The sequence below is a fragment of the Opisthorchis viverrini genome (genome assembly GCF_000715545.1).
Source record: "Opisthorchis viverrini unplaced genomic scaffold opera_v5_5, whole genome shotgun sequence".
In the NCBI taxonomy this organism is placed as follows: Eukaryota; Metazoa; Platyhelminthes; class Trematoda; order Opisthorchiida; family Opisthorchiidae; genus Opisthorchis; species Opisthorchis viverrini.
Genome location: NW_008751661.1, coordinates 1951339 through 1977071, shown reverse-complemented (window position 1 = coordinate 1977071; position 25733 = coordinate 1951339). Strand labels below are relative to the sequence as shown.

General features: G+C 44.4%; 3 protein-coding genes across 3 annotated transcripts; 1 reads left to right on the top strand and 2 right to left on the bottom strand.

Moving 5' to 3' along the window:
- On the bottom strand, nt 1-4392 carry T265_00510 (hypothetical protein; the record flags this gene model as incomplete). The annotated part of the gene is made up of 2 exons (XM_009164314.1): nt 1-166; nt 4280-4392. 2 exons carry the CDS (start codon nt 4390-4392, stop codon nt 1-3), a joined length of 279 nt encoding a protein of 92 aa, XP_009162578.1.
- Nucleotides 518-22837, top strand: T265_00509 (hypothetical protein; the record flags this gene model as incomplete). Its single annotated transcript, XM_009164313.1, has 3 exons — nt 518-1678; nt 21166-21354; nt 22232-22837. 3 exons carry the CDS (start codon nt 518-520, stop codon nt 22835-22837), a joined length of 1956 nt encoding a protein of 651 aa, XP_009162577.1.
- T265_00508 (hypothetical protein) lies at nt 5411-7095 on the bottom strand (the record flags this gene model as incomplete). Its single annotated transcript, XM_009164312.1, has 2 exons — nt 5411-5633; nt 7076-7095. 2 exons carry the CDS (start codon nt 7093-7095, stop codon nt 5411-5413), a joined length of 243 nt encoding a protein of 80 aa, XP_009162576.1.
- Nucleotides 22838-25733: the final 2896 nt, after the last annotated feature.

Here is a 25733-nt window from a genome sequence, read left to right as displayed (position 1 = left end):
TTAAACCCTAATCGGCTTTTGTTGATTTGATTGAATGACTGACTGGCCTGGATGCTTGCTGGCTTTCCTATCGAGATTTTGATGGAGTTTTAGGGTCTCAGTAGGTTCCGGGCGTTTTGGGGTTACTTTCAGGAATCTGACCTTCCTGAGAGACAGATGGTCCGGTCTATACAAGTGAACTTACCTTCTGTAAGGTTTTGTCAAAGCTTAAACAGATAGATGCCTGGAACCTGTTGGATTCGTCATCCTCACTTTTGATCTACGGTATGAGCTTTGGTGTCACCATTGAGTATGAGCTGTACTTTAACAGTACTGTGGAGTGATGTCCAGACGATTGATCTTTCAATCATGTCAGTAAACTCGTGAACAAAGAGACCGTATCAACATACGTTCAACCACATTACCTCTGTTTCGCCGGCAGATCTAAACACCGTTCAACTCCGTTGACCTCGAGTTTATCTCTTCCGATTTTTCAGGCACTGGTGATCATGCTTTAACTGCAATCCCAAACACCGTCATGTCCAGTGAAGATCCATCTCGAACTGGTGCTTCGAGAAGGTCGTGTTCCCCGCAGACTTTTCGAACTCAGCAAGACCTTAAACCCGAACAGCTCACCCAAGGTAGCATATCTTCTCCTGGACCGTTTTCGGCTTCCGTAGATGGGCTAACTCAGCCTCACACAGACTACTTAGCTCGCTGTAAAACAGGACAATTCCATAAAGGTAGTATGTTTATGACAACGGGCGACAAGGTAATACCTTCTACTCCGGGTGAGGGTCATCTCCGGCTTCTTGAGAAAACGCTGAACATGGGTGTGGCTAAACTGGAAAATGAGTGTAGAACGCAGTGCAGCCTGCTTGCAGATTCCGCAACTGATCGAAATCCCCCGGTTCCAATGAGCTCACCGTACATCACTGTTATGGGCGAAGCAGTTAGCTGGCGTCACTGGACTACAGAAAATCATGGATCTAAGGACGGGGAGTTGGTCCATAATGGTCAGAACGCAGTCGGCTTCGAACGACAAAAGGATACAATGGATGTCGGTAAAAGCCGTCGAATTTCACAGAGTCCTTTAACTGAGATCGACACCATGTCCGATGGACCACTTTTGAAAAGGCGGAACCTAGCAAAACATGACCAGTTGGGGGTAGACAACGAAGAAGAGGATGAAGAGGAAATCTTAGCCCAACTGGAAACTGACGCAGAATACGGCGAGTTCGTCTCGGATAACTATAATGACCTTGAAAGACATGAGTTAAACCGTAGTCTCAAGTCAGATAACCTTGAATGTGAATTGGGCATGGAATTTATGAGCCAGTCGCCTGATAATTTCACGCATCTGTTTGGTCGGCATCGACAACAGCATTCGTGTGTCAACAACCACAACAGATACCACGCACAATCATCTCCACCACTCCTGACGGCCTGCGACCTCCCAGCAAGTGAGGGTTCTTCTCAAGCAAGTGTTGGCAGCGACAGTGGGACCGGCCAGTGTATGGGCGGACAATTGAGTGGCTGTGGTACGGGAGCAGGCACAAAACGTCGCGGGCCAAGGACCACAATCAAAGCGAAGCAGCTGGAAACTTTGAAAGCTGCGTTTGCCGCTACTCCGAAGCCCACAAGACATGTGCGTGAGACGCTGGCCCAGGAGACCGGTTTGTCTATGCGTGTGATTCAGGTGAGTTCCCATACCGCCTATTCTAATCCATTTGTTTTTGATAAACTATTGACAATTACCTCACGTGTGGTAACAATTAGGACAGGTGTAAACTCGTTTGAGGTTGATGAAATTTACTGCTAGTACACATGAATACCTTTTAAAATCAAGCCCCATCAGAAACGGATAATAGTGTTCCATCCTTTAGGAGACATGAACTTCTGCTCAGTTTACAACGGTATCCCGTCCTGTTTTTCCAGAAATTTACGACTGATGGCTAGCGTCGCTAGCAACATTGTGAGCACCACACAAATTCAGCCGTTTTTTAACGAGGAATCCTCACAATAGAGAATGATTCCTATGGTTCTAATTTATGACTGCTACACCTGTTGTGGAGGTACGAACAAGCTGGAGAGAGCACTCTACTGACGGACGTGTTACAAGTGATAATGATCACTCTGACTGGTCAGTAGACAGCGCTCAACCGAAAGATGAATGGAATAACCTTGAGTCGTATACTTTAATATTTTAATGAGAATGCACATATGCTTGCGTGCATCTAACAGGTGGAAATGAGGATCAGCTTTCATGTCGTAAGTAAACTTTCGAGGGTTACGGGATCGCCCATAGGCAGTGCCGGTCGGTGTGATAATTGGAGAACTGCGCGACGGTTGAACCAGGTGACCACTGGCGGATAAAAATACTCATCGGCTGAACATTGGATTTAAGATGCACACTGACGCCCATAAGGAATTTCGCTCTACCTAGTGGATGGATTGGAGTTGCGTAACTTCTGGATAGCGTGCACAATCACTTCATGGTTTACTGATGGGTCAGTGATGTCTTCTCTCTCTCTCTCTATGACTTTTTTCCGGTTTTCTTCCGTAGGTGTTAGTGAGTAGCGTATTATTTTCTTTAGTGAAATTCTAGCTGCCTCACTGATACGGTTCCTGCCATTCATTCAAGGTTCTGTCATTCACGGAACCCTCATAATTCGAACGTGCTGCGCTATGGAGTGTCCGACCGAAAAGTAATGTACGCGAATAAGTTCGCGGTGACCCAAACTGGTAGTTTGCGAGGTCACGGAATTTTATTTAAGCTTTGGATGCTTAGACGGCGCATTCCTCATAGACCACACTGTTTTTGCAACGAGAAAAAAACGGAGTCAGGCTTTCCGGTTCCTTGATTTTGGACGTTCGTTCTCATGCACCTCCATACTTAGTTGACATCATCGTATTTGGCCGGCTTATCCACCTTTATTACATGTAGTTCCGAAAGTCACAGTCGATCCTTTGAAATGCAACTCCTAGTTGCGCACCTGTCCGAGAAACAAAAGAGGTACTTAGCGAAACACACCCATTTGCAAACAAATTCGGCTATTCGGGAGACTCACATGGAACGCAGTTGGATCTCTCATTTATGGTGTATTCAAGCAATTCAATGTGCTGCACCAGGTCTCCTCATGTTCCAGTTGGTACGATATTCAACATATCGCAGTATATTTTCATGAACGAATCTACTCACAAGGTTGCTGAAAACTCTTCAACAGCCCACGACCGGTTTTGCCCTTCTGTTTCGGGCTCATCAGGTAGGCGCGGTTTCTGCGTTAAACCTTGCGAGAACCGGAAGTGTGAAAATGTTTACCATCTCTAGACATACTCAGCCACGAACGATCAGCTACATTTGTGGAGCAACGGCCGTCAAGATGAAACACGAACAAGCAGATTTCTTAAGCCGCAAGTTTAGGACTAACATTCAGTTCGACCCTCCCTTAAGCATCTGTTTCAGCATCAAGGGCACTCGCTGCCTTTTTTACCAGGCCAACTGTCTTGGCTATTCGCATCTTTCTATAACCCATCAACATTACCGACTAGAAACCGGAAACTAGATATCAGGAACGGTTTGATGAATTAGTAGTCTCTAGTGGAAAAAAAGGTTACCCGTCGGTCTTACTTTCTACTGATTTATCCCTGAGGGTTCTGGATCAAGCCTGTATGTCTTCATACAATCAGAGTTTGCGATATCCGACCAGGTCTAACTTCCCTCAGCCCTCTAAGCCAACTGTGACCTCATGTCTATCGCTACCCGTGTGTCAGCAGAGATATATCCTTGGCAAACCGCACGTGGCCAATATGCTAATGAGAACAACTCACCAGTTCGCGAGCCGAGGGTTAAGCTTCAGTTCACGGGAACTTCGATAGCTTGTGGTCATGGTTGAATGGGACGACAGTGACGACCTTCATTATGCATTATTCGATAGATTGTCGTCAACTCACTCCGCGGATAGTTCGCATTTCCAGTTCCGCGTCCGCCTCCCATTTCGCGCCCACACAGAAATCTGACTGTGTCCAATTTAGTAAGCCACATGGCCTGTAAATCGATCAGTGAAAACTCAAGTCTTGAGTATCTATGGTTGCCTCACCCTCTCCACTCACTAGACTTCACACACCCGTCCAGTAGGACAAGACAAATGGGAAAACCTGGCAACAAACGGTTGTTCAACCCGGCAGTTTCTGACCTATGATTCAAGGATGATAAAAGCTGTCAGATTTTTAATGGAACTGCCCAAAGCCAATCCTTTCAGCCGTCTCGTCTGCTAATACACTGGGGAGTATAACTTACACCGTCCCTTGAGATGGCTGTGGTACAACCCGGCCCTGTTCGCTCCTTCTCACTGCTTCTTGTTCTGTCTGCGTAACGGTCTCTCGCCCTCCGGTTGCTGTCACTTCGTCCATTTAACCTTCGTTGTTGACGTTGTCTTGGGAAAAGAACAAAACACGGTAGGGAAACAACTGAAAGGTGGAGGGGTGGTGATTCTAGTCGTAATTTGAGTGAGAGAACGACTATAAGTCTTCGATCAGATTTACAGACAGATGGCAGTGACGTCTGGGATGAAATTTCACCGAGCAAGTCGCCCGAGTGTTTTTCAATTCAACTGGTCAACAATGGGAGGTTTGTTGAAAACAGTGAAAACGATTTTAGAAGCTGCTCACTCGCTTGAAAATTAGACTGTTGTTGAAGAAACACTCAACTAGATGTGGGTGAAATCACTCGCGTTTTGTAATATTCTTCTTAGTTTAGTTTAGAGTTCATGTAGGAAATGATTGTGACATCACCCGGGTGACTTGTTTATCTGATAAGCACCAAGAAGGCCAAAACTGGCAGTGGGCTGTCGAAAGGTTTTCAGCAACATTATGGGTAGTGCATTCTCTATAAACGATTTGCTACGATATGTCGATTGTTGTCCCACATGAAGCAGCCTTAAGGATAAGCAAGGGATTTGGCTGTATTCAAAAACCACATTCTAATGCAAATGAATGCAGTCCGCGAATTGTATTCAGTTTATGTTCGAGTAGAACATAAGGCTAGCTGGACCTCGGGGGTTTCAGGTAAGCCTTTTATACTCCTGTGCTCAAGGCATCCCCCCACTGTATTTCCATAAGTTTGTTCGATGAATCAGTCAATTTTGTGTTCCTGGTAGCTGAACTTCTCAGAACTGAGGCCTTGAACTGGATCTCGAATTGTTAACTGATGTCTAGCTCAGTAATTTTAAGGGATACTTGTTACTACAAATGCACTCATTTGCAAATCAATTCGGTTTTCACGGGAGACTCGAGTGGATTTCTCGTTTTTGTTGTTCTCAACTGAATGTGCTGCACACAGGCCGCCTCAGTCGGTAAGATATTCGAGATATCGCATTATATTTTCATAATGGAAACTGCTCATGGAAACTGTCACAAGGTTGTAACACATTCAGTTGAAGAACAGCATAAAATAGGGATTAACTTGAGTCACCCGTGAAAACCAAGTTGATTTGCAAATGAATGTATTTGTCGCAATCAGTCCAATTTGGGTCCAAGCAGAACATAAGGTTGACGTAAACTCGGGGACTACGCCTACCTGATGAGCCCGGAACAGGAGGGCGAAACTGGTCGTGGGCTGTCGAAGAGTTTTAAGCAACCTTGTGAGTAGTTTCCTTTATAAAAAAGATACTTGCTACTGTTTCTCAAGCACAGCCGTAGCATTCATTTTGACATGGGATTTGCAAAAACGGCTTTTCAATTTGGAGGATCAAGAAGTCCTTTTCTCGGAAGTATACACCTTTCAAAGGCAGTTTTTCTCTTGTACTGCGAGCAGGTTTGAGACCGGAAAACCTTTGCTATCTTCTTGAAAGCATTACTGCACTTTCTGTGGGTTGTTGGACCCCATGAAGTTGACGACTACCGGGTGTAGTAGTAGACTGACATTAAGTTACCCGACAGTTCTTCAAAACTATCCTACTGAAGGAAACTTCTCATATAAGCGACTTCACTAAAAACGTAAAGTCTATAGCATTGTGTGCACCGGCAGGCTCCAAGGAGTTGTATTCACTCAGTATTCCAGCTTCCTATACTAGTAAGAACCATGCTCCCTGTGATGCTCATTTGTAGCGCCCTTCTCATTCAGATGCCGTCTGACTCCGCACATAACGATTCGGGCTTGATTTCGGATCTCTGCCAACTTCACTTAAGTTATACTCGAAGGTGAAGACATACATGCTCACCACCGGGATGTACAAAAAAGTGATTTGCACGTTCTTTTGGGGGGCTGAAAGTGCGCCCGATTTTTTAACTTTGCTTCACTAGTACATCAACAGGCCTCTTGTCGGATAGCCGGTTGCAGCCTGCAGCTTTAAGGCACAGGCCTAAAGGCAGAACGTATCAATCAGTATGAACCTAGATACCCCTAATCCCCCATTGTGCAGCCCAAGTGCACTTAAACGCCCCAACTGAGCCAACTGACGCCACGTGGAGAGAAATCTGGGCTGTGTTTTAGCCAGTTCCGCGTGCCACCGATCGAACTGTTCCCAAGATGCCGGAATGGTAGACCGCACACGGTAAGCAAACCACTACGCGCTCCAGTGGAGAAATACTGAGTGAAGAAAACGCAAGGTGCAGGCTCAACATTTACCCTCTGGAAGCACTTTCCAATTCAATGGCCATCCAGAGGTGGCAAACCCTGTGATGGAATAAAACCTCATTTATGAGGCATTCCATTGTTAAATGTAAAACCTCAAGGTACCTTTCCGTGCCAATACTTAGCTCCCTGAAGGCCATACTTAGCCCAAATTTGAAGAGTGATAGGTCAAGTTAACCCTAGGTTTTCCTCCCCAAAGGGAATCAGCACGACCGTTTCACAGCAGCTTTTCCATGGTAGCCTAGATTTGTGGTACTTACCAAGGTGAAATCCTGCTTGTAGTCTTTCAATTGTTCCGTAGTACAGTGTCGTCGAACGCTGTTAGACCAACAGTATGGCGATGCCTCAAGCAGTATCTGTACGCAAAATGGGTGTCAACCACCTTGATGGCTTCACGCATGTATAAACAAAAGTTTGATGTAGTGTGGCCTCCGTCTTGAAGGGATATATCCATCCTTTCACCTCTCCAGTACGTCGGACATTTTTCTTCGTGAAAACAAGTGAAAAGCCAAGATTAGCCTACCGTTTTTGTGTGAAAACGTGGAACTAAAAAACACGGAAATTCCCTTATCCACCCGTCATCGTTGGAATCATTCCGTCGTTCACATACAATCCGATCAAATCCTAACCAAAAAACTTTGGGAAGCTTTCTAGTTTGTTTCGGACACTTCTCCATACAACATTGGACGAAAATTGGCCAACTGCTCCGTCTGTTTCTCCGTTTTCCCCACGTACAGTCTCTAGGGGCTAATTTTATTTACACTTTGAGGTGAAACATTCCCTGATCACTTTATACTTACGCGCTGTGCGCTCTCACACGCACACACACAAACACGCACACGGGAAACAAGCTCGCAGAATTGTTTCGGAAGCAACTCGAAATCACACAAACACTATGATAAACAAATAAAAAACGTCAAGAACCTGTGTTCAGGTGCGCTTGATGTCTGTGTGCTTGTGTTGTCCGTACAATTCGAGTAGCGACAGACACAAGTCGAGTAGTAGTTTCATGGCTGGCCAAGACAGGCCAGACCCATCTGACGCGCCGCCGCCGCGGGCGAAATACTAACTACTTCGTCTATAACATTAGTTGCAACTCCTTTGTGTTATAAAAATCGAATTTAAGCCCAAGTGTAGGCGGGAGGGGAGGATGTATACACAAAACCAATTTCAACTACCGACGTGGGTCGAGGACAGACAAATGTTGAATGATGATAACAAGATCTTGTTTGTAAACCATTTAGTGTAGTAAAGCTCCTGTTCCAATGTGAAAGGGATTCTTACAAGAAGAAATATATCACCTTGAAAGGGAGGATAAACAGAAAGCTGAGATGGGCTTATCGGCATGAAGAAAGCTTTCAGGTTCATAGATACTCTACTCGAACAAAATATATCTTCCCTCGTCTTCAAAAAGGACATTCGAATAGAGTGTGAGAAACACCTTCGTATCAGCCTGTATATATAAAGGTTTATTTTGGCTCTATCCTGTGTAGGTGTTTGGAGCGCTAGGAGAGAGATCCTTCAGAATTCTTTTGGATCCGGCTTGGCAGAAGAGTGCGTAGGCACGTGTGACACATGAGGTGAATGCACGAATCTGCAAGGCTCGGGCCGCGTTTGCTAATTTAAGATATGGCTGCCAACCGATGTCAGTGGCGTTCTTGTTGTCAGTTTCTATCCAGATTGCCTGTGTGAATGTCTGGAGGTGTAGGCACCTCGGAATGATTGTGTTAAGCTAGCACTTAGTCCTTCCCCCATCCACCTTTATTCTTTTCTTTACAATAAGACTTTCAAATAAATCCTGGTTGTACGGCAGTGAAGCATCAGTGTTGAACGCTGATGTCATGCCGTCGATGATGATGATGATGATGATGATGATGATGATGATGGTGATGATGATGATGATGATGATGATGATGATGATGATGATGATGGTGATGATGATGATGATGATGATGATGATGATGATGATGATGATGGTGATGATGATGATGATGATGATGATGATGATGATGATGATGATGGTGATGATGATGATGATGATGATGATGATGATGATGATGATGATGGTGATGATGATGATGATGATGATGATGATGATGATGATGATGATGGTGATGATGATGATGATGATGATGATGATGATGATGATGATGATGGTGATGATGATGATGATGATGATGATGATGATGATGATGATGATGGTGATGATGATGATGATGATGATGATGATGATGATGATGATGATGGTGATGATGATGATGATGATGATGATGATGATGATGATGATGATGGTGATGATGATGATGATGATGATGATGATGATGATGATGATGATGGTGATGATGATGATGATGATGATGATGATGATGATGATGATGATGATGATGATGATGATGATGATGATGATGATGATGCGTAGGCACACTCTGGCGACTGCTAAACAGTATCACGATTAACGCTGCTCAGTTCGTTCGAGTTAGAAGCCGCCCGGTTGATCATCGGGTATTGTAGAGGTGTTCAGCGAACAATTGTATAGCTAGAATTCTGGTCTTACCAAAGCTTTGTATGCCAGACCTTGCTGTACACTCTCTGGTTCCTATCCCCAGGATGTTTGAGTCCTGTCATGGAGTTCGCGGACGATATAGCTGTTCTTGGACCTAACCATACGCAGGTGCAGGTAGTATTAAATAACCGAAATAAGTCCACGGGATGACTTGGTATGTAATTCATACCCGCAATGTTTAGACGGCTGCTGCAATACCGGTCGGGACAGACACCCTCAAAATGTCTGCAAATCAGCCGATTGACCTCGTCGTCCAGTTCATCCACCTAAGCGATTATCAAACCAGAGGTGATGTGATATTTCCAACTGGGATGGCTATGGTAGCCTCAAGGGTAGAGTCTGCAGTGGTGAAGTTGACTTTGTACTTCTGAATGTCACAGGAACCAAGCCTTCGCAGCAGCAAGAAGTTACTCTGCATTACCCAGGCACATTCCAACCTGTACGAGCTCATAACGGTACTACAGCGTTTCGGGTTGTAATCTTTAGTAGGCATTACTCTCATCCTTTGCGTGTTGAAGAGCAAGACTATGGCAGGTGAACTCGTTGCACGATGTGCACACAATTTCTAGGTGACGATGAGGTCATCATCAGACTAAACAACACTGGAGTTGAAGAGTGACAAAAAATGCAGCGCCCAGTTAGTCCATTGCATCCTGTATATGTCCATCACAGGAAATTTTGTAATCCAGGGTCGTTAAGCAAAGCTCGGTACGGATAAGGATGGGAACTTAACTGAAACTGGAAGCGGTATCGCAACGGACACCCCCGAATTCTCTCTGGTAGCTCCCCAGTTTGCCAGCCACGACTCCCTAGGAATCGAACCTCCCTCTTTGTCTACTATAATCGTTCAGCCGTAGCACCCTTTCAGTGCCTAGCTGCCATGCCACCTGATGGGAGCATGAGGGCACAGATACTGCCAGGTTGCCCAAGCCTAGACAGCGGAAGTCGACAGGCTGAGGTCGGGTTCGAACCATGTACCTTCCGGTCATCGCGCTCTAACCACTGAGCTATCTCACCCTCACCTCTTTGTCTACTGATCTCGAATAATTCAATATCATGTTCCCTAGTGGAACCATTCACTTATATGGTGAAGAGACAAGTCGTCGCAAAGATGGGCTTTGCCGTAGCCTGACCACCAGTGTACTTCTCTGAGTCGCTGTGCTATGCATTGAGATTTTATCGTGACACCGAAAAAGCGAGTTTTGTGTAAGTTAAGCGCAGATTCAGACGGAGAATTAGGGGTGCTTTAGGATTTTGTGTAAAAAACGACGGCGATCGCAGGGCTGCCCAACTCTGAAGAAGGAAGGGTCATCAGAGGGAGAAAGTTTGATATGGATGTGATTGGATTTTTTTGCGCCCCTTCATTTCTAGTTCGTTTAGTTGTGTGACGTGCGGAAATGTGGTACCCGCAGCTGAAACACGCAGAGAATGGATTCGAACTCCAATCCGACTAGAAGGTCCATGTACACGACTCTGGATGCCTCATACAAGGCCTATGGTAAAATGTGGTCGGTCCCCTAAACAGCTACCTGACAGAGTTCATAAACGTAACGGAGTGAAGGTGAGTGTACAAGTATGGGTGAAATTTCGCCAGCTCAGGCTCAACTGATATCGTTTCTAAGCCCCCCGAGGAAATGCGAGAAGTGGTGTCTGATGTGGTAGCAGGGGTTATAACTGATGCATACAGAATCGTGAAACGTCTTCGGTTTGTGTGGCAAAGACACTGTGGACGCTGAATTTTATCATTCAGGTGATGGTATTGCGTGTTGGGAGGCCAGCCGTTCTTGTCAACGACATTTTCGTCTATTTCCGTCTCTGCACGACGGGGTATCATGTCAGCGCCAGAGACTCTAATACTCACGGGTCAATCGAACGAGCGAATGATGCTGACTAAAGTGCGCAGTCCTGTCCGCACGTGATTGTTGTCTGAGTAGCATAGTCACCCTTTTCCCGAAAGGTTGATTCATTATAGCTGACGGTCATTGGCCATATGCATTTCACGAGTCTCCCAGGGTCATTGACGAGTCGCGGAAGTTCAGGATACGAGTTTGGATAGTACTGTTCAACTATGAATGGCTGACCATCGGTTTAAGTGAACGGTGCTAAACGAGAGCATAGCGAATGTAAGTTAAACAAGAAGACTGACCAAATACATCCAGTTGTAAGCAATGTGATGTTCACGGAAGACTCAGATGGGACCCAGCCGAATCTCTGTGTATCACGTTCTTCAACTAAATATAAGGCACCAAGCCGCCTCATGTTTCACGATATTCAAGATGTCGCGGTACGTTGCATAGATGTAACGCATTATTCATAAGATTGCTTAACGTTCCACGAATGGTTTTACCCTTTCGTTACGGGCTCATCAGGTTGGTGAAGTCCCCGATTTTCTGTCGAGTTTCGTGCAGTTTGGAAACAAGTAGTAGTGAGTTGCGTCTAGGTTATAGTGATATTCATCTCCCGACCATTATAATACACCGGCCTTGCAGACTTTCGAGTAATTACTATTTTTTGTACGCGACATTCAGACGACTTACAACATAATATGCATGAACGCGGTAGTTGAGATAGAATGTCATTTGAAAGTAGCGAGAAACAAAGGTTCGTTTTAAGTTGAGTAATAAGCGTTACACGGGTGTTGAGGAGCAGAGGTTGTTGAAAGCCAGGAAGGACAGGGAAGCAAAACTCTCATCTGCATCTTGTTTACAAAAACTAAATATCCATCTTCTCCCTTAACGTGTCTTCCTGAACTTTCCCGGACATTCATTGACTGTTGCTCAAAAGCAAGCAGATTCGGTTGACTCCACTGATTCGGTAATAGATCTCACTTTTCAAGAGATGCAAAGCGGATTTACAGAAAAACATGTTACTCGCATGCCCCATCAGTAGTATCCTCCATTACACCTTGACAAATGCAAGTAGTCAAGTTCGGATACACTGAAAATGATTTCTTTGTAGAGGGCTGCTGTTAGCACTCATATCAGTCTCGTCCAAACCGTCCTCCTCCTGACGCGGCGTAATTATTGTGTTAGGCTCTGGTAAACTCACGTTTTCCCCCGATTAGGGTTAGTCATCATATCCTCGACCACATCGGGACTCGAACTCCAGACACCCGATTTTTGAGGTTGCCACTGTCCTACTAGTGCACGTGGGATATCATCATATCCTCGACCACATCGGGGCTCGAAGTCCAGACGCGTGATTTTTGAGGTGGCCGGTTTGCCACTGTCCTACTAGTGCACGTGGGATACTCCTAAATTATCGCGTCCGAATTGCGGAGCGTTTTCACGCTTGAGCAATGTGAGTCATTTGCCAAGGCTTGATGTACCACCTGAAAAGATCTAGTAGGGAAGACGAAGTGAGCAGAATCAATCAAGTGAATATCAGCTGGCTTTCTCGTTCTTCGGGTCAACCAAACTTGTCAGTATTCACAGTTCTGTCAATGGCGTTGTTGTACGACTGATGTACGGTTTCCTAAGTGAGCACTGGAATGAATACACACAAAAGTTCGTTGTAGACCTTGGGAAACTGGCCATCAGTTTCATCAATTTCAGGATAGGTTTATAGTGGAGGTTTGCTTAAAAATTCGACGCTTTTTAGGCTGTTTCGATACCTGTTTGGACCTGAAGCGATGTCATTTGGGCCAAAGGGTCTCTTTGAAAGATAAGTAGATGTAGACCGGTTTCCTCTCATGATATCAATTTCTGTCCGGGCTTTATAAACCGTATGCTTTTTGTACGAAGCGCACTGGGTATCCGTTTTCGGCTATTATGCTCTCCAGTCACTTCAAGTCAGCTTTTGGGGCTAATTCCTGAGCGAATTCCGATTTCTGTACGACACAACAAAGCTCTCGGAATGGGTGTACTGTACACCTCCATGTGTTACTTTCTGAGGTGTGCCATGTTATCTCCTTGTCGTTTCAAAGTCTAGAGAGCTAACGCAGTTCGGGCTCTAGAGTAAGCTTGATGTTTGGGTGGGGCGGATTTAATTAGGGGCGAAGGCGATTGCGTCATCGACCTACAAGTGAAGACTTGACCCAGGTTAGAATTCAGCTGGCTTTCTTCAAGCTTGTTAGTGAATACGTCGGCTGATAATAGGCAAGTAATGCTCCAATAAATACACTCATTTGCAAATCAATTTGGTTTTCACGAGAGACTCAACTGAATCTCTCGTTTATGATGTTCTACAACTGAATGTGCTGCACTCAGGCCACCTAATGTTTCAGTTGGCACGATATTTGAAGTATTGCAGTACATTATCATAAAGGAAACTGCTCACAAGGTTTTCAGCAGCCTTATGAGTAGTTTCCTTTATGGAAGTACTTTTTCAGTTGTAAAATCCAAAAGGGCTGGATAGAGCTAACGGGACAGTTGATCAGCCGGACTGTGATAACAAGCACTCAGCAACAATTCTAATACAATACTGCCTTCTATAAGAATACCCGAGGGGACGCCCACATCAAGAAGGTAATTTTCAAGGTATTTTTTCAGAGTAAAAATTACTGGGTCCTGGGAGAAGACACTCCTTTTCTGTAGATGGCATATTTACATTCTAAAGGAAAAAAAGTGTCCCCGTTATCGATTATTAACACAGATATGCTAGCTGGCCGCCATGTCAAGCTGTCGGATACGTTAGGCTTACTCCGCCATATTACCCCATATCCCAACTTTACTTGATCGATGAACCAGTCCGGTCAGATAAAACACTAACTAGAAGTAATGGAGAACTCAAGACGTCTCGTTGATTACCGTCATTTTTATTGTGAAGACATGAGCTGGAAGATGGGAACCAGGTTTGCTAATAAAAGTCAGCAACAGCTTTGGAAATTCGAGGTATACACACCAGAAATTGTAAACAGTTATGCTGCGTATTTATCAACTCCCTCTGGAGCTTCCTGTCACAGCTGAAATTTCATTGGCGAGAAGTGGAGAGCGTTCGTTTCGGTTCTTCTAAGTCTCCCAATCGGGATGTAGACAGCTCCGTCGAGATTTTGACTCCTTTTGACGACTCCCTAGGGAAAAGGGAAAAGAGGCTGGAAACCCAAATTCCCAGGGTGTTTTGTCCACGTATACCCTCAAACGATTTATTTCAAGTTAAGTCAGGAATCGCTTTATTTAACTTATAGAGCGAATTCTCAGAAGGTGAGCATGTAACCTCTACCATAGTGAGAAGTAGTCAAGAGGAAGTAAACTAACCGGGAGGCGCTGAAGAAGTGCACCATATAATTGGTCGTGAATAATAAAATGACTAGAAACGCCAGATAGTTGTTTCCAATTGGGAATGAGGAGCGTGCCCGCCGTCCGATAAGGTAAGATTACTAAAACGGTGTAGCAATTTGGGAATTGTCAATTTATATACAAGATTCTCGGAAGGCAGAGCATTGCATTCCACGATCGCCGAAGTGTATATTGCAACTTGGTTGTAGGGCAAAAGCAAACAGGAGGATGTGTTGGCTAGAAACATCCAAAAATCTTGATTTTTTCGTCCACGAATCTTTCGCAATTCCCTCTGGTCAGTCCGTGGATATAAAACTACTTCCACCAAGCGGAGATAATCTGAATGAACGCGCAGATGGGCGGAGATAGGTAGTGATGATTTCATCCGGCTGGGTTTTTTAGTAGGATGCAGCCGAGGGAAGTTCACGGTGTGGATACATCCCCTGAATGATGTTTTTGACCGGCAAAATGAAGCTAGTGTTAATGAGAAACAGCTGAATTCCATCAAATTCTGTTGTTCATAATTTTATTCAGCTGGATATGCCTCAGCTGGATATGTCTCAGCTGGCCTAATAGTATAAACAAGAGATGCCGCTGAGATTTCTATCAGTCGCCCTTCAGCGCCAAGTAAATCCGCAGATGAGGGTGTTGAGTGTCAGTTGAGTAAAATTTGGTGTTCAGTTGACGGAAAGTCGGGGACTGCGCCTACCTGATAAGTTTGAAATAGAAGGGCGAAAACGGCCGTGAGCTGTCGAAGAGTTTTCAACAGCCTTTAGAAGGGCGAAACGGCCGTGAGCTATCGAAGAGTTTTCAACAGCCTTATGAAAAACCCTTCTAGCCCCAACATCGGATGCTTCGTTTTGCATTGAAAAAAACAAGAAACAATGTGATATGTCTAATCAGCCGTAGCAAATATAGACTCTCGTCTTGGGAAGTCAAAAGAAATTATACGCGTGGACAAAAGTACACAACGTGGCCACCATAAAACATGACCTTCTTACACGTAGACGAAGCAGGTCACAAGAAGGGGAAGGAAGCTTTTTCAGAAGCTTGATACTCCATGGTGGGCCTCATCAACCGGTACGTCCCGTTGGACTCGGGCCTTGTCCCACTGCGCATCAACTGGAATGCTCAAGCGGTGCCGAGTTTTGGAATAAAAAGTAAGAAAACAGGAATATCTTGAAGTCATTTCAGCAAGTTCACAGCATGCATTCCATAGCGGTCAAGGACAACCCACACAAGTCATAGTCGACTGGAACCGAGAAGGGTCAATACACAGAGTGCAAACCACTATCTGGAAACGAGTGAATGGGTTTAGATGAAATATCCAGCGGCCGAATAAAAAAGTCATCATCTTTTTCAGAAAATCAAGTCACAAGTAGGGTTTTATAGCCAAAATCTGTTGATTCTGGAATGACCATAGTGACAAATGCATTGGTTAGAAAATACCCTGCACTATATTTCATGGAACCCCCCGGGAGAACTGAACCTACAACCTTGTGTATATAAGTGGAATATTTCACAAATCCTGGGTCAACAAGATACCCAAGACAGTCGTTGGGAATACTTCGACATCTTGATTATGAGTGCGGATTGCTTTTGCACTGTGCATTCATTTCATGTCAATAGCAGTTTAGACTTCACGCACAATTTTGAAAGTCTTGGAAGTCTTTAGGAAGGCAAATCCATCTCCGTCAAATGCACTGTTGAGCGTATTCCACCGTCTGAAAAGCTTGTCGTCGTACGACCAACATGGGATGAATGATCGACCCGAGTAGACGAAGGGGTAAGTGACGCAGAGGCTAGGGGCGGTTTTCTGGAGTTTGTCTTCCAGTTGGAATCCGACAGTCGAGTGGAAAATTAATTTGAAGATCTTCCGGTCAGCAAGTTTGCGTTCAAGCAGTGATCTATCCCCAGCCAAGCTTCATTAGTTCAGGTGGGGACCGATTTCAAGTTTCGAGTATTTTGGAGCTATTCTGAATGAACAGTCAATATATTTCGGTTTCTTGTCGCTATTCGATATTACGATAGACTGTACAGAAGTGCGATTGAAAATAAACAAAGCTTTCATTGATGGACCCGAAAGGAAGCCAGTTAGGCCCCCGAGTCATTCAGGTAGTTTCTTTTGAAACGGTCACGGCCTTGTTTACAGCCAGAAGTATGGCGATGGAATTGCGCCTTATTTGTACCATCGGACAAACTCGACAAGAAGCTACCTAAAATTATGCTTGGCAAGCTGTTCCGTTATACTCCACCACCAGATACACCAAAGTTAAGTCCCGTGAATTCGTTCCGAAGAAAGTTCAACCACACCAGAGGTTAAAATGCCTCTTTCCTATTTGCAGCTAATCTTCGGATGGTTTCTGAACGATTTCCACCCGTAGATTCTCGAAAGAAACTCCATTCTCTTAAAATCAATAAGGTAACTAAGGGAATGCCTTGGTCAAATCCACAGATTAGTTTGGTTATTTATTTATTTATTTATTTATTTAGTTAGTTAGTTAGTTAGTTAGTTAGTTAGTTAGTTAGTTAGTTAGTTAGTTAGAACCTTGTAACATCTTTGAAATACAAACGACGGAAAGCCTTTTTACTTTGCTAGCCTAATAAATCTTTCAAGCACGTCTATTCAGAAGTTCATTTTAAGTGATAAACTTGGTTGAGCTTAGCTGATTAAAGTTCTGGAACGTTTGCAGCCCGAAAAGCTTCTCTTCTGACGGAACGACAGTTTCCACTCAGAATAGCTAGCTATTTCAGTGCTTTCGGCTTTCCACCTCGCAAAACCAATCTGAGCTAAGTGGTCAAACATTCCGTTGGATATGCAGGTAATTTTTCGAGTACGGAAGTAAGAAAAACAATATTTACAATCGGACTTTACCAGCTTGTCGCCTGAACGTATAAGTCAGTGACGAGGTGTTTACGTGGCCAAAACGCATATAGTTGTGTTGCTGGATTTGACCAAATTCGATTGGCAACTGCCTGCACACTGTTCGTTTTGTCAGTATATGGCCAGCCGAATGTTTTAACGGAACAGAGCCCACAATGCGATTCGGTAATAGCCTTGAGCTCGTACACTGCACAGATTTAATTCAGGCTCCAAATGAGTAGTACTCAGATAATCGGGCATTTGAATGATGTAAATTATCGAGAAAGCCCAGAGTTAGCCGATGGCAGCCACCCACACTTTCTTGTCGGAGTATTAACTTGTTAGGAAATTGTCGAACCCTACCAATAATAATTTGAGAGATAGACGCAACACGCTACTCATAAGGTTCAAGTAGAATATAAGCTTGACAGAAACTCGGAGAATGCGCCTGCTTGATGAAGCCGAAACAGAAGGGCGAAGAGTTTTCAGCAAACTTATGGGTAGTGTATCACGCCCATACAGTGTACTGCGATATCATGATTGTCGTGCCGACTGAAGCATGAGACTGCCTGATGCAGCACATTCAGTCGAAGAACATCACTTACGAACGATTCATTTGGGTTTCAGATGGGTCCCCCGTGAAGACCAAATTGGTTTGTATTTATCGAGATTAGTGGACGATTTACACAGTTATTTTTCACCCGTTTCAGTGGTAGTTTGGTCTGATGTAATTTGATTTGGGGCTCAGTAACTAGCCGCCCAAGGGCAAGTGTTCGTGGTAGATTACACTACGGAAAGAATTGTACCGGAAACAACCCTCCCGGTTTTCATTTCTACTACGAGAGACGCTAGAGGTGAGGCCGATTCCCCACAACAGTACCTCTGGGTTCTTTGGTAATTTTACAGTAAGGATGGAAGGATCCAAAATATTTCCGTTTTGTCTAACACATGAGAATTAGTTCGGTTCGGTGCTCCATTTCTAGTCGATTTTGGCATCAAAATTAATAAGCAAAAAAATAAATCTGCATTTGACTGTCGATCAGTTTTCCTCAGTCCCAGAAGCAGCATCCTATCAAATGCGTAAATCTTTTTTTACGAAATAAAAAAACATTTCTCGTGAAAGAGAAGTCCAATTTCTCATCATGTCTTCATTTTGAAAGGCAGTGCCAGCTATCAATCTCACATAATTCTCTAGAGCATTTTGACAAGCCTTGAAATGAATTCGAGGAGTAACACACACATACACACACACACACACCAGCTTACATACACATCCAACAGTTTCTTTATCTCAACAGGTCAGTTTGTCAATTCGTCATGGGACGGCGTTCACTGACTGTCCTAAGACCGAGTTGACACGAGATCCCGTTTGGTTGCCAGTGTTTTGTATTTCCGTTACCGGTTAATCCCTCTTCATCGGAAAACGATCGGACAGGGCCAGCCTGCTCCCTTCTCACCGCGCGCGCGCGCACCCGAACTAGGATGACTAGCTTACTGATGCTTGAATGCGTTGAGCTGATAAGCCGTTTTTCTCTCTACTTATTTATTTATCTCGCTGTCTCTGCTGAGTGGTTAGCTTCACCCCTGATCAGGACTGTATTCACCGTGTGTCATAGCTGTTCCATACAAGTAAACACATAACACACGCATGTTTGCGGCCTGCAATAGGCGTTGAGTTGACTGGTGTTAGCCACGCTCGCTCACACTCGTTGCATGTGAGTATGCTGACTTGTATCCCATCCCAAAGCTCTGTAAATTTGGCGATAAATCTCGCTCTCTAGCATGCAGCAGATCACCGGCTTAGGTGGAATTTTTGTTTTCATTGAGCATTTCATTTCAACCACACACACACACGCACACACCTAAATCGTTGTAATGCAAGTTTCCAAATCTTGATTGTGCGCGTTCTCCTCCGTTGAACACAACCGTAACACAAATCCAGGACAGAGCTTTACCGCGGCTTGTTGCTTCAGCTGTACGCACATCCTCACAAGCCAACATCACACACACACACACACAAACACGGACACAGCGACGGTCAGTGGACTCAACTGGACTGCGAATGTCGTCAGGTTTGTAACGCTAAGCCTTTCGCGCTCTCCGGGGGCTTAACGTATTTGTGCAGTGTGAAAATCCGTGTGCTTGCTCGTCCAGGATTCATCACCTCCACCTAGGCGGTAAGCGGTGTGGGCAATATGAGTGTGCCTCAGACCCGTCGATGCGACAAAAGAATTCAGTGTGGAAAGTCGAGGAAAAAATGATTCAACGCTAAACCTTGAAAAGTTTTGCACACCGGTAGAGAACGGTGATTTACAGGCAAAACATTGGGTTCCTATTTTCGATTGTACCTTTGTTTGACTGCATCTAGGATCCTGTTTTCGGGTGGTATATTCGACTTTTCTGCAGGTCAGATGCGACACATACCTGCTGACTTTTCTTGCGGTCATATTTATGTAGGTTTTCGAACGGTTTCTAAAGCATTTCTACAGTCTTTCTGGACGAAATGCTATAAAAACCAGTTCTATCACAATGGGATCATCAAATTTGAACTCCACTTTATTCTTGATGAATGTTTCTGCAGACTTTGAAATTCAGCACTCTGCTATCCACACACGGTTTCCAAAGTAAACGCTAACAGGCCCGCTAACGAAGGTTCCTTCCTGCTAGGAACTCCGCTCACCGCATCAAGGTTGTTGGATCCGTCAAACTAGAACAGCATGAATTCTGTACGGCAATAGACCGCAGGCACTTCCGGAACGCCATGCTGCTCAGAATTCTCAGCCGAATCAGATCGGCGCCTACGAAAGCGTTTCTTAACTTCAAGAGATCTGATACGGATGCCGTTTATATCCAGCCCTCTTCGTTTACGATATCGACCAGATTGTGAACAGTAGCCTTAAAAGTACAAAGGCTTTCACATGTTGTGACAGACTTCCGGAACTGATCGTTCCGTTGATATAGCATGGAGACAGCCAAGCTAAGCGGCGATCTGTTGCGGCCGCGACAGATGACGTGCAGCAAGCATTGAAACAAATGCTTCAGGGATGAAGTTCCGCACTTCTATACCAGCACTCAAAATGAAAGCAGAATTATTTCGCTCCTTATATTCTACCAAATTGCCAAACAGAAGGTGAGATAGAGACACAGGTTGACAAACTCATAGTACCGTTTGTTAGATATACCCATTCTCGGAATGAACGGCCGAACTTACAAAGCCACCATTTGTTCTGTTTTTTTCGTCTTATTGGCGCGAGGCTACTCGTAAATTAAAGGATCCTGAGGCATGGTAAACTAACGAAGTCTTGAACGCAACAGCTCAACAACCTCGTCGTGGCGAATCACTCACCATGCGTCTACAACAGCCGTGAACCCATCGTACGGAGTTGCTCACTTGAATAGGTGACCTGGCACTATGGCGCTGAAAGCTCGAATCTCTTCTGCTTACAGATTCACTACTAGAATCAAAGCTGAATTTTAGTGGATGCGGAAGTTGTTGCGATGGACGGTCGCGGTTTAGGACATCATCCGCCCCATAACTTCAGCAAGTAGTTGCAAACGGATAGTCTAGCTAGCTGGCATAGTGCGCGAATGGGGAACAATGGATTCACACTTGCCCACGGGTATGTGATTCCCATTGGCGGACTCCACACAGTTGTAACACTTTTTGGCACAGACCTCTAAGCAAGACTTAGATGTTTTGAGACGTTTCGAATTCGACCCTTGGCTGTCTTTTCATTTATTTGTTTTTTTGCCTCGCTCTGGTAGTAAATTCAGATTTAACTTGACCACATTAGGTAAGGTTTCACGAAAATTTCCCAGGTAAAAACGGAACTGAAGAACATGCAATTTCACTCATTTGTCAAGCGTTTTCAAACATTTCTTCATGTTTGCCATGCAGGTGTGGTTCCAGAACCGACGAAGTAAAGAACGACGTATGAAGCAGCTCAACGCACTCGGTCCCCGGCGGTCTTTCTACCGAAACCCTCGACGCCTTCGTGGAATCCGAGCTTCTTTGGGTTCGGCAGAGTTAAACAACGAAGCCGCACTGGAGTTGATAACGAACCCGACCTATCATGGATACTTGGTTGAGAATAATCCGGTAGGTTGAGAAAGTCAGAACTTATTTCAAGTGGTTATGCTTAGTTTAGCTCATCATAGGAGAGGATAAAAAGTACTTCGCGAATTCACTTATGGCTACATTTACTGGGCAAACGGAGACCTTCTGTTGAATCTGAAATTCTATTGCTTAGGATCAAGGTCCACGACATCAAATACCTTGCCAGGAAAGCGCGGAGTTCCTTAGCGATTCTCATACTCACCAAGAGATGTCAATATCACATATGATGGGAAAAAGCATGGCTGAGTTGACTCAAGTGTTTTGGATGGCACCTGAAGACTGTCCGGTAGAAGACAACTCACATCTACTACTTATTTTTCACTTTCATTTACTTTGACAGAATGTTGGAGAAGCTTTGGTAATGATCTCATTTGAACCTATCTTTTTGTGATTCACCAGAAAATTCGGTTACCGGTGGCACTGAGTTCGACGATTTTGAAGCCGGAACTCTCTGAGTGTTACACTATGTAATGCCATCGGACTTCAAATAAGACCATGGATTGCTCTCTAGATCTGTATGCATGGGCAGTGAACGACCTATGTGGCTTTTGCGGCTTCCGATCAAACCTTATATAAATATACATATAAACCAAAGGAAAAGGTATCGAGAATTTTGCCCCCTCTCTCACGTTTCTTTTGTACAACAAGACGAACGATTTGGGCAGTTTAGCTGTTCACAGTCAACGGGGCTCACAAGAAAGTGTGTGTAATCACATCTGGTTGGGTCACTGGTCATGGTGGCAGACAGGTGCCAATCTTTTTTTCAGCTCGGAAATTGGGTTGTAATCAAAGTATTATATTCCACTAGTTTTTTCCCCGATACAAATAGACTTCCGCACTATTCTTCTTTAATTACCAGGACTTTTATAACGTCATCGCCGCAGCAGTGGCTGTATCGTTCAACTCATCCGGGCCGATTCCATTGGCTTCAGTGAACTACCATACAGCCCATGACTCCGGTCCCATTCCATGTGAGCTGCGCTCAAACAGCGTTGAGATGCAGGCCTTTCGTCCATCACCCCTGGAGCAATTTGGACACTCTCACCTTCCCGGAAGTTATCCAGTGCCTCCACTACCTCCGTTTCTTCAGCCTCCTAACTGTTCGCCCTACGGAACTGCCAGTTTTTTACCCACTCCTTTTGCAAACGTCTCAGGACGTTCCGAAAACAACAACAACAACAACGACTTACGCTACCAAATGCCAATCTGTCTACCTCAAGGTCACACAGCAACCAGCCCACAATCCTCGACACTTTGTAAAATTCCTGCTTTCGGTCGTTCAGCTTCTCCCGCTTTGGCTCTTGCCGGTTGTCCAAACGCGCTGGGGTCTCAGGTATACCAGTCAGATTTACCAGGTGCACTGATCTCTCCAGTATTCATGAACACATCACATCCCTTGCCACCCATGCTTAGTGGTCGTCCCAACAACGGCACTAACATTTGTAGTCCAGTACCGATGCTTTGAGACTTACTTTTAGTGTTGGATACCCCATTCATTTCCCTCACGTACCGTTCGAAGACGGGATGTTTCTATTCCAACATCAGGACTTTTGCGGTACTCAACGCACAACTGAATCCACACACACACACACACACACACATTAGTCTCGGTTTCCACTGTATCATATGCGCAATCTCGAAGATGTTTATAAATACTACTCCCACCCCCCATCGCCAATGTACAAAGTGATTTGGTTTTGAAGACATTTGTCCCCTGGTAATCATATGACCATAATAGTGCCTTTTTTCTCAATCTAACCACACAAGGAACTAGGGGGCAGCAGTTCTGGTGCGAATGAAGACTACTCACTCAACTAGTTTGCTTGGTTCTTGCCGGTGGGTCCAATTCTTTGGGAATCCGAGTACTTTGAACAAATCGTCATGCTCCTCATAAACAATCTCACTACTTTCACTAGAAGCACTCGAATGTTCACAAATGTTTAAGTAGACATCAGGAAAGAATCGCGGGACAGGTGCTGCGTTCCAGGTGTAGTGGTGTACGAATAAGACGGCCAAGGACTACTATGGTTACAATATATACTATACTATATACTATATATTCTATATAACATACTATATTGTATATACTATATACTACTACATACCATAATATATATACTGTGGCTGCAACATATATAGTAGTTCAACATACCAGGCTACCTTGGCACTTTGATAACTTCATGTTTAGGTCCTACATTCTTGAATCGAAGCCAGTATACAGTTTCGCGCTTTTCCTGAATCTAGCACTTACTTATGTGGCGTTATATATGTTGTATATATACATATATACGTATGTATATATAACATGAATGGCACCACCACATGTGTAACTACTAGATTCAAGTTTTCTGGTTAGGTCACCTTAGGAAAATCGTTCTTTATGACGAATCAGCGTTAGTGAATAAAGTTCACAGGAATTCGATGGCTTGCACTATCTTCTTCAATGTGTGTACCGCACTGGTCAGGTCAATCGTTACTGTAGGGAACTCGCCTCACCATAGAAAAAACAGTTGCAAATTTAGTTAGGAGAACGGGTTTCCTCGCGTTCCTGACACTCAGCATCGCTTCTTATTACCTAAAAAAAGTCAATCAGCAGATAAATCAGAATCCCCTCTTGGGATGAAGTTATTTTCGCTCTTCTACGAACCAGATGTAAGTAATGCACTACTCATAAGGTTGCTGAAAATTCGTCGACAGCCTACGACCGGTTTCGCACTTCTTGGGGCTCATCAGGTAGGCGCAGTCCCCGAGTTTCCATCAACTTTATGTTCTACTTGAACCCAAATTGCGCGAAATTAGCGAAATGCACTCATTTGCAAACTAATTTGGTTTTGCGAGAGACTCACCTGAAAACCAACTGAATCTCTCGTTTGCGATGTTTCCAGTCGACGGAATTTCAGTAACCTTATGAGTAGTGCAATACGAACGCACAGGTATCGCGATATTTCGAATATAGTGGGGACTGAACCATAAGGCGGCCTGGTGCAGCACATTCAGTTGCCTGGAAACATCACAAACAAGAGATTCAGCCGGGCTCCAGGTGAGTCTCCCGAAAAACCAAATTAGTTTGCAAGTAGTAGTAGATATAAGTAGTTTATCTGAAATTACTAATGCGAATTCTCTGCATTTTCTCCCATTTATACCCACGACATTTGCTGAAGCAAGCACAGTGGCCCTTCAAAAACTGGTAACTATTTGACAATGAGTTGAAATGAGCTGAGTTGTTCAGAGTAGGAACACTAGATGAACAAGGAAACTTTCTGTGACCCTGTCATCTTGTCGCGGTGGTTGTTAGCGTCACTCGCGCCTCGTTCGAACCGGGACGATAATGTGCGTATGCGTTGCTCGTTCAATGACAATGGGCGTGTTGTCTTTTAACTTGGGCAGATGAGTCCGGCTTTGCTAGGAGCCACGTCTGGTAATCTGCTAGAGGTAAGCCTGAAATGAATGCAAGACCGTTGAAGTCGACAGCTTGCTCACCTGAAAGCGTCCACGTTCACCCTCGTTTCGAATGAAACGGACCACGGTTTGTTCACTGGTCTCACGGTGAACTTTGGGAACGTTGCAACGAATACTGGAAAGCGGTTCATTTGTAAAAATGGAACCAAATGTACATACTGTCTCTTTCAGCGTGGAATTGCTTGGAATTTCGGTAATTCGAAGTTTCAGCATGCGGGGGAGTACTTTGGCAACCTATCATGAGCGCTACGTCAACCAAGAATACGTGACAATCTGTATGGGGTTATATGGGATTCCTTGAACATCCAATGCTAGTATTTCTTTAGGAGTTGGCTAGAAACATCAGTCGGTTGACATGGGGCTGTAATGACTTCAGATAATTGTACATCATTCTACTGATGCGATTCTCAAAGTATGTGCCTTGCCGCAATCATAGTCCACATACGGTTTTATATTTGTTTAGCTAACCACATTTTGTGCGTCCGTGATCGGCTAAATGAGTAAAAATCCGTCCCTCCATAGAAAGGATCAGTAGTGAACGAACAGGTATACATCATAAACGAGGGATTCTACTGGGTTCCAAGTGAGCTTTCCATCGAAACCAATATATTTATTTAGCTAACCACATTTTGTGCGTCCGTGATCGGCTAAATGAGTAAAAATCCGTCCCTCCATAGAAAGGATCAGTAGTGAACGAACAGGTATACATCATAAACGAGGGATTCTACTGGGTTCCAAGTGAGCTTTCCATCGAAACCAAATTTCGCTAATTTCGTGCAGTTTGAGTTCAAGTAAAAGATAAGGGTTGTGTAACGGGTACTTCCATTGAAGAATGTGTCCAGCACCAGAAGCTGCGTTGGTTGGGACATGTGTTACGTATGCCGAACCATCGTTTGCCGAAG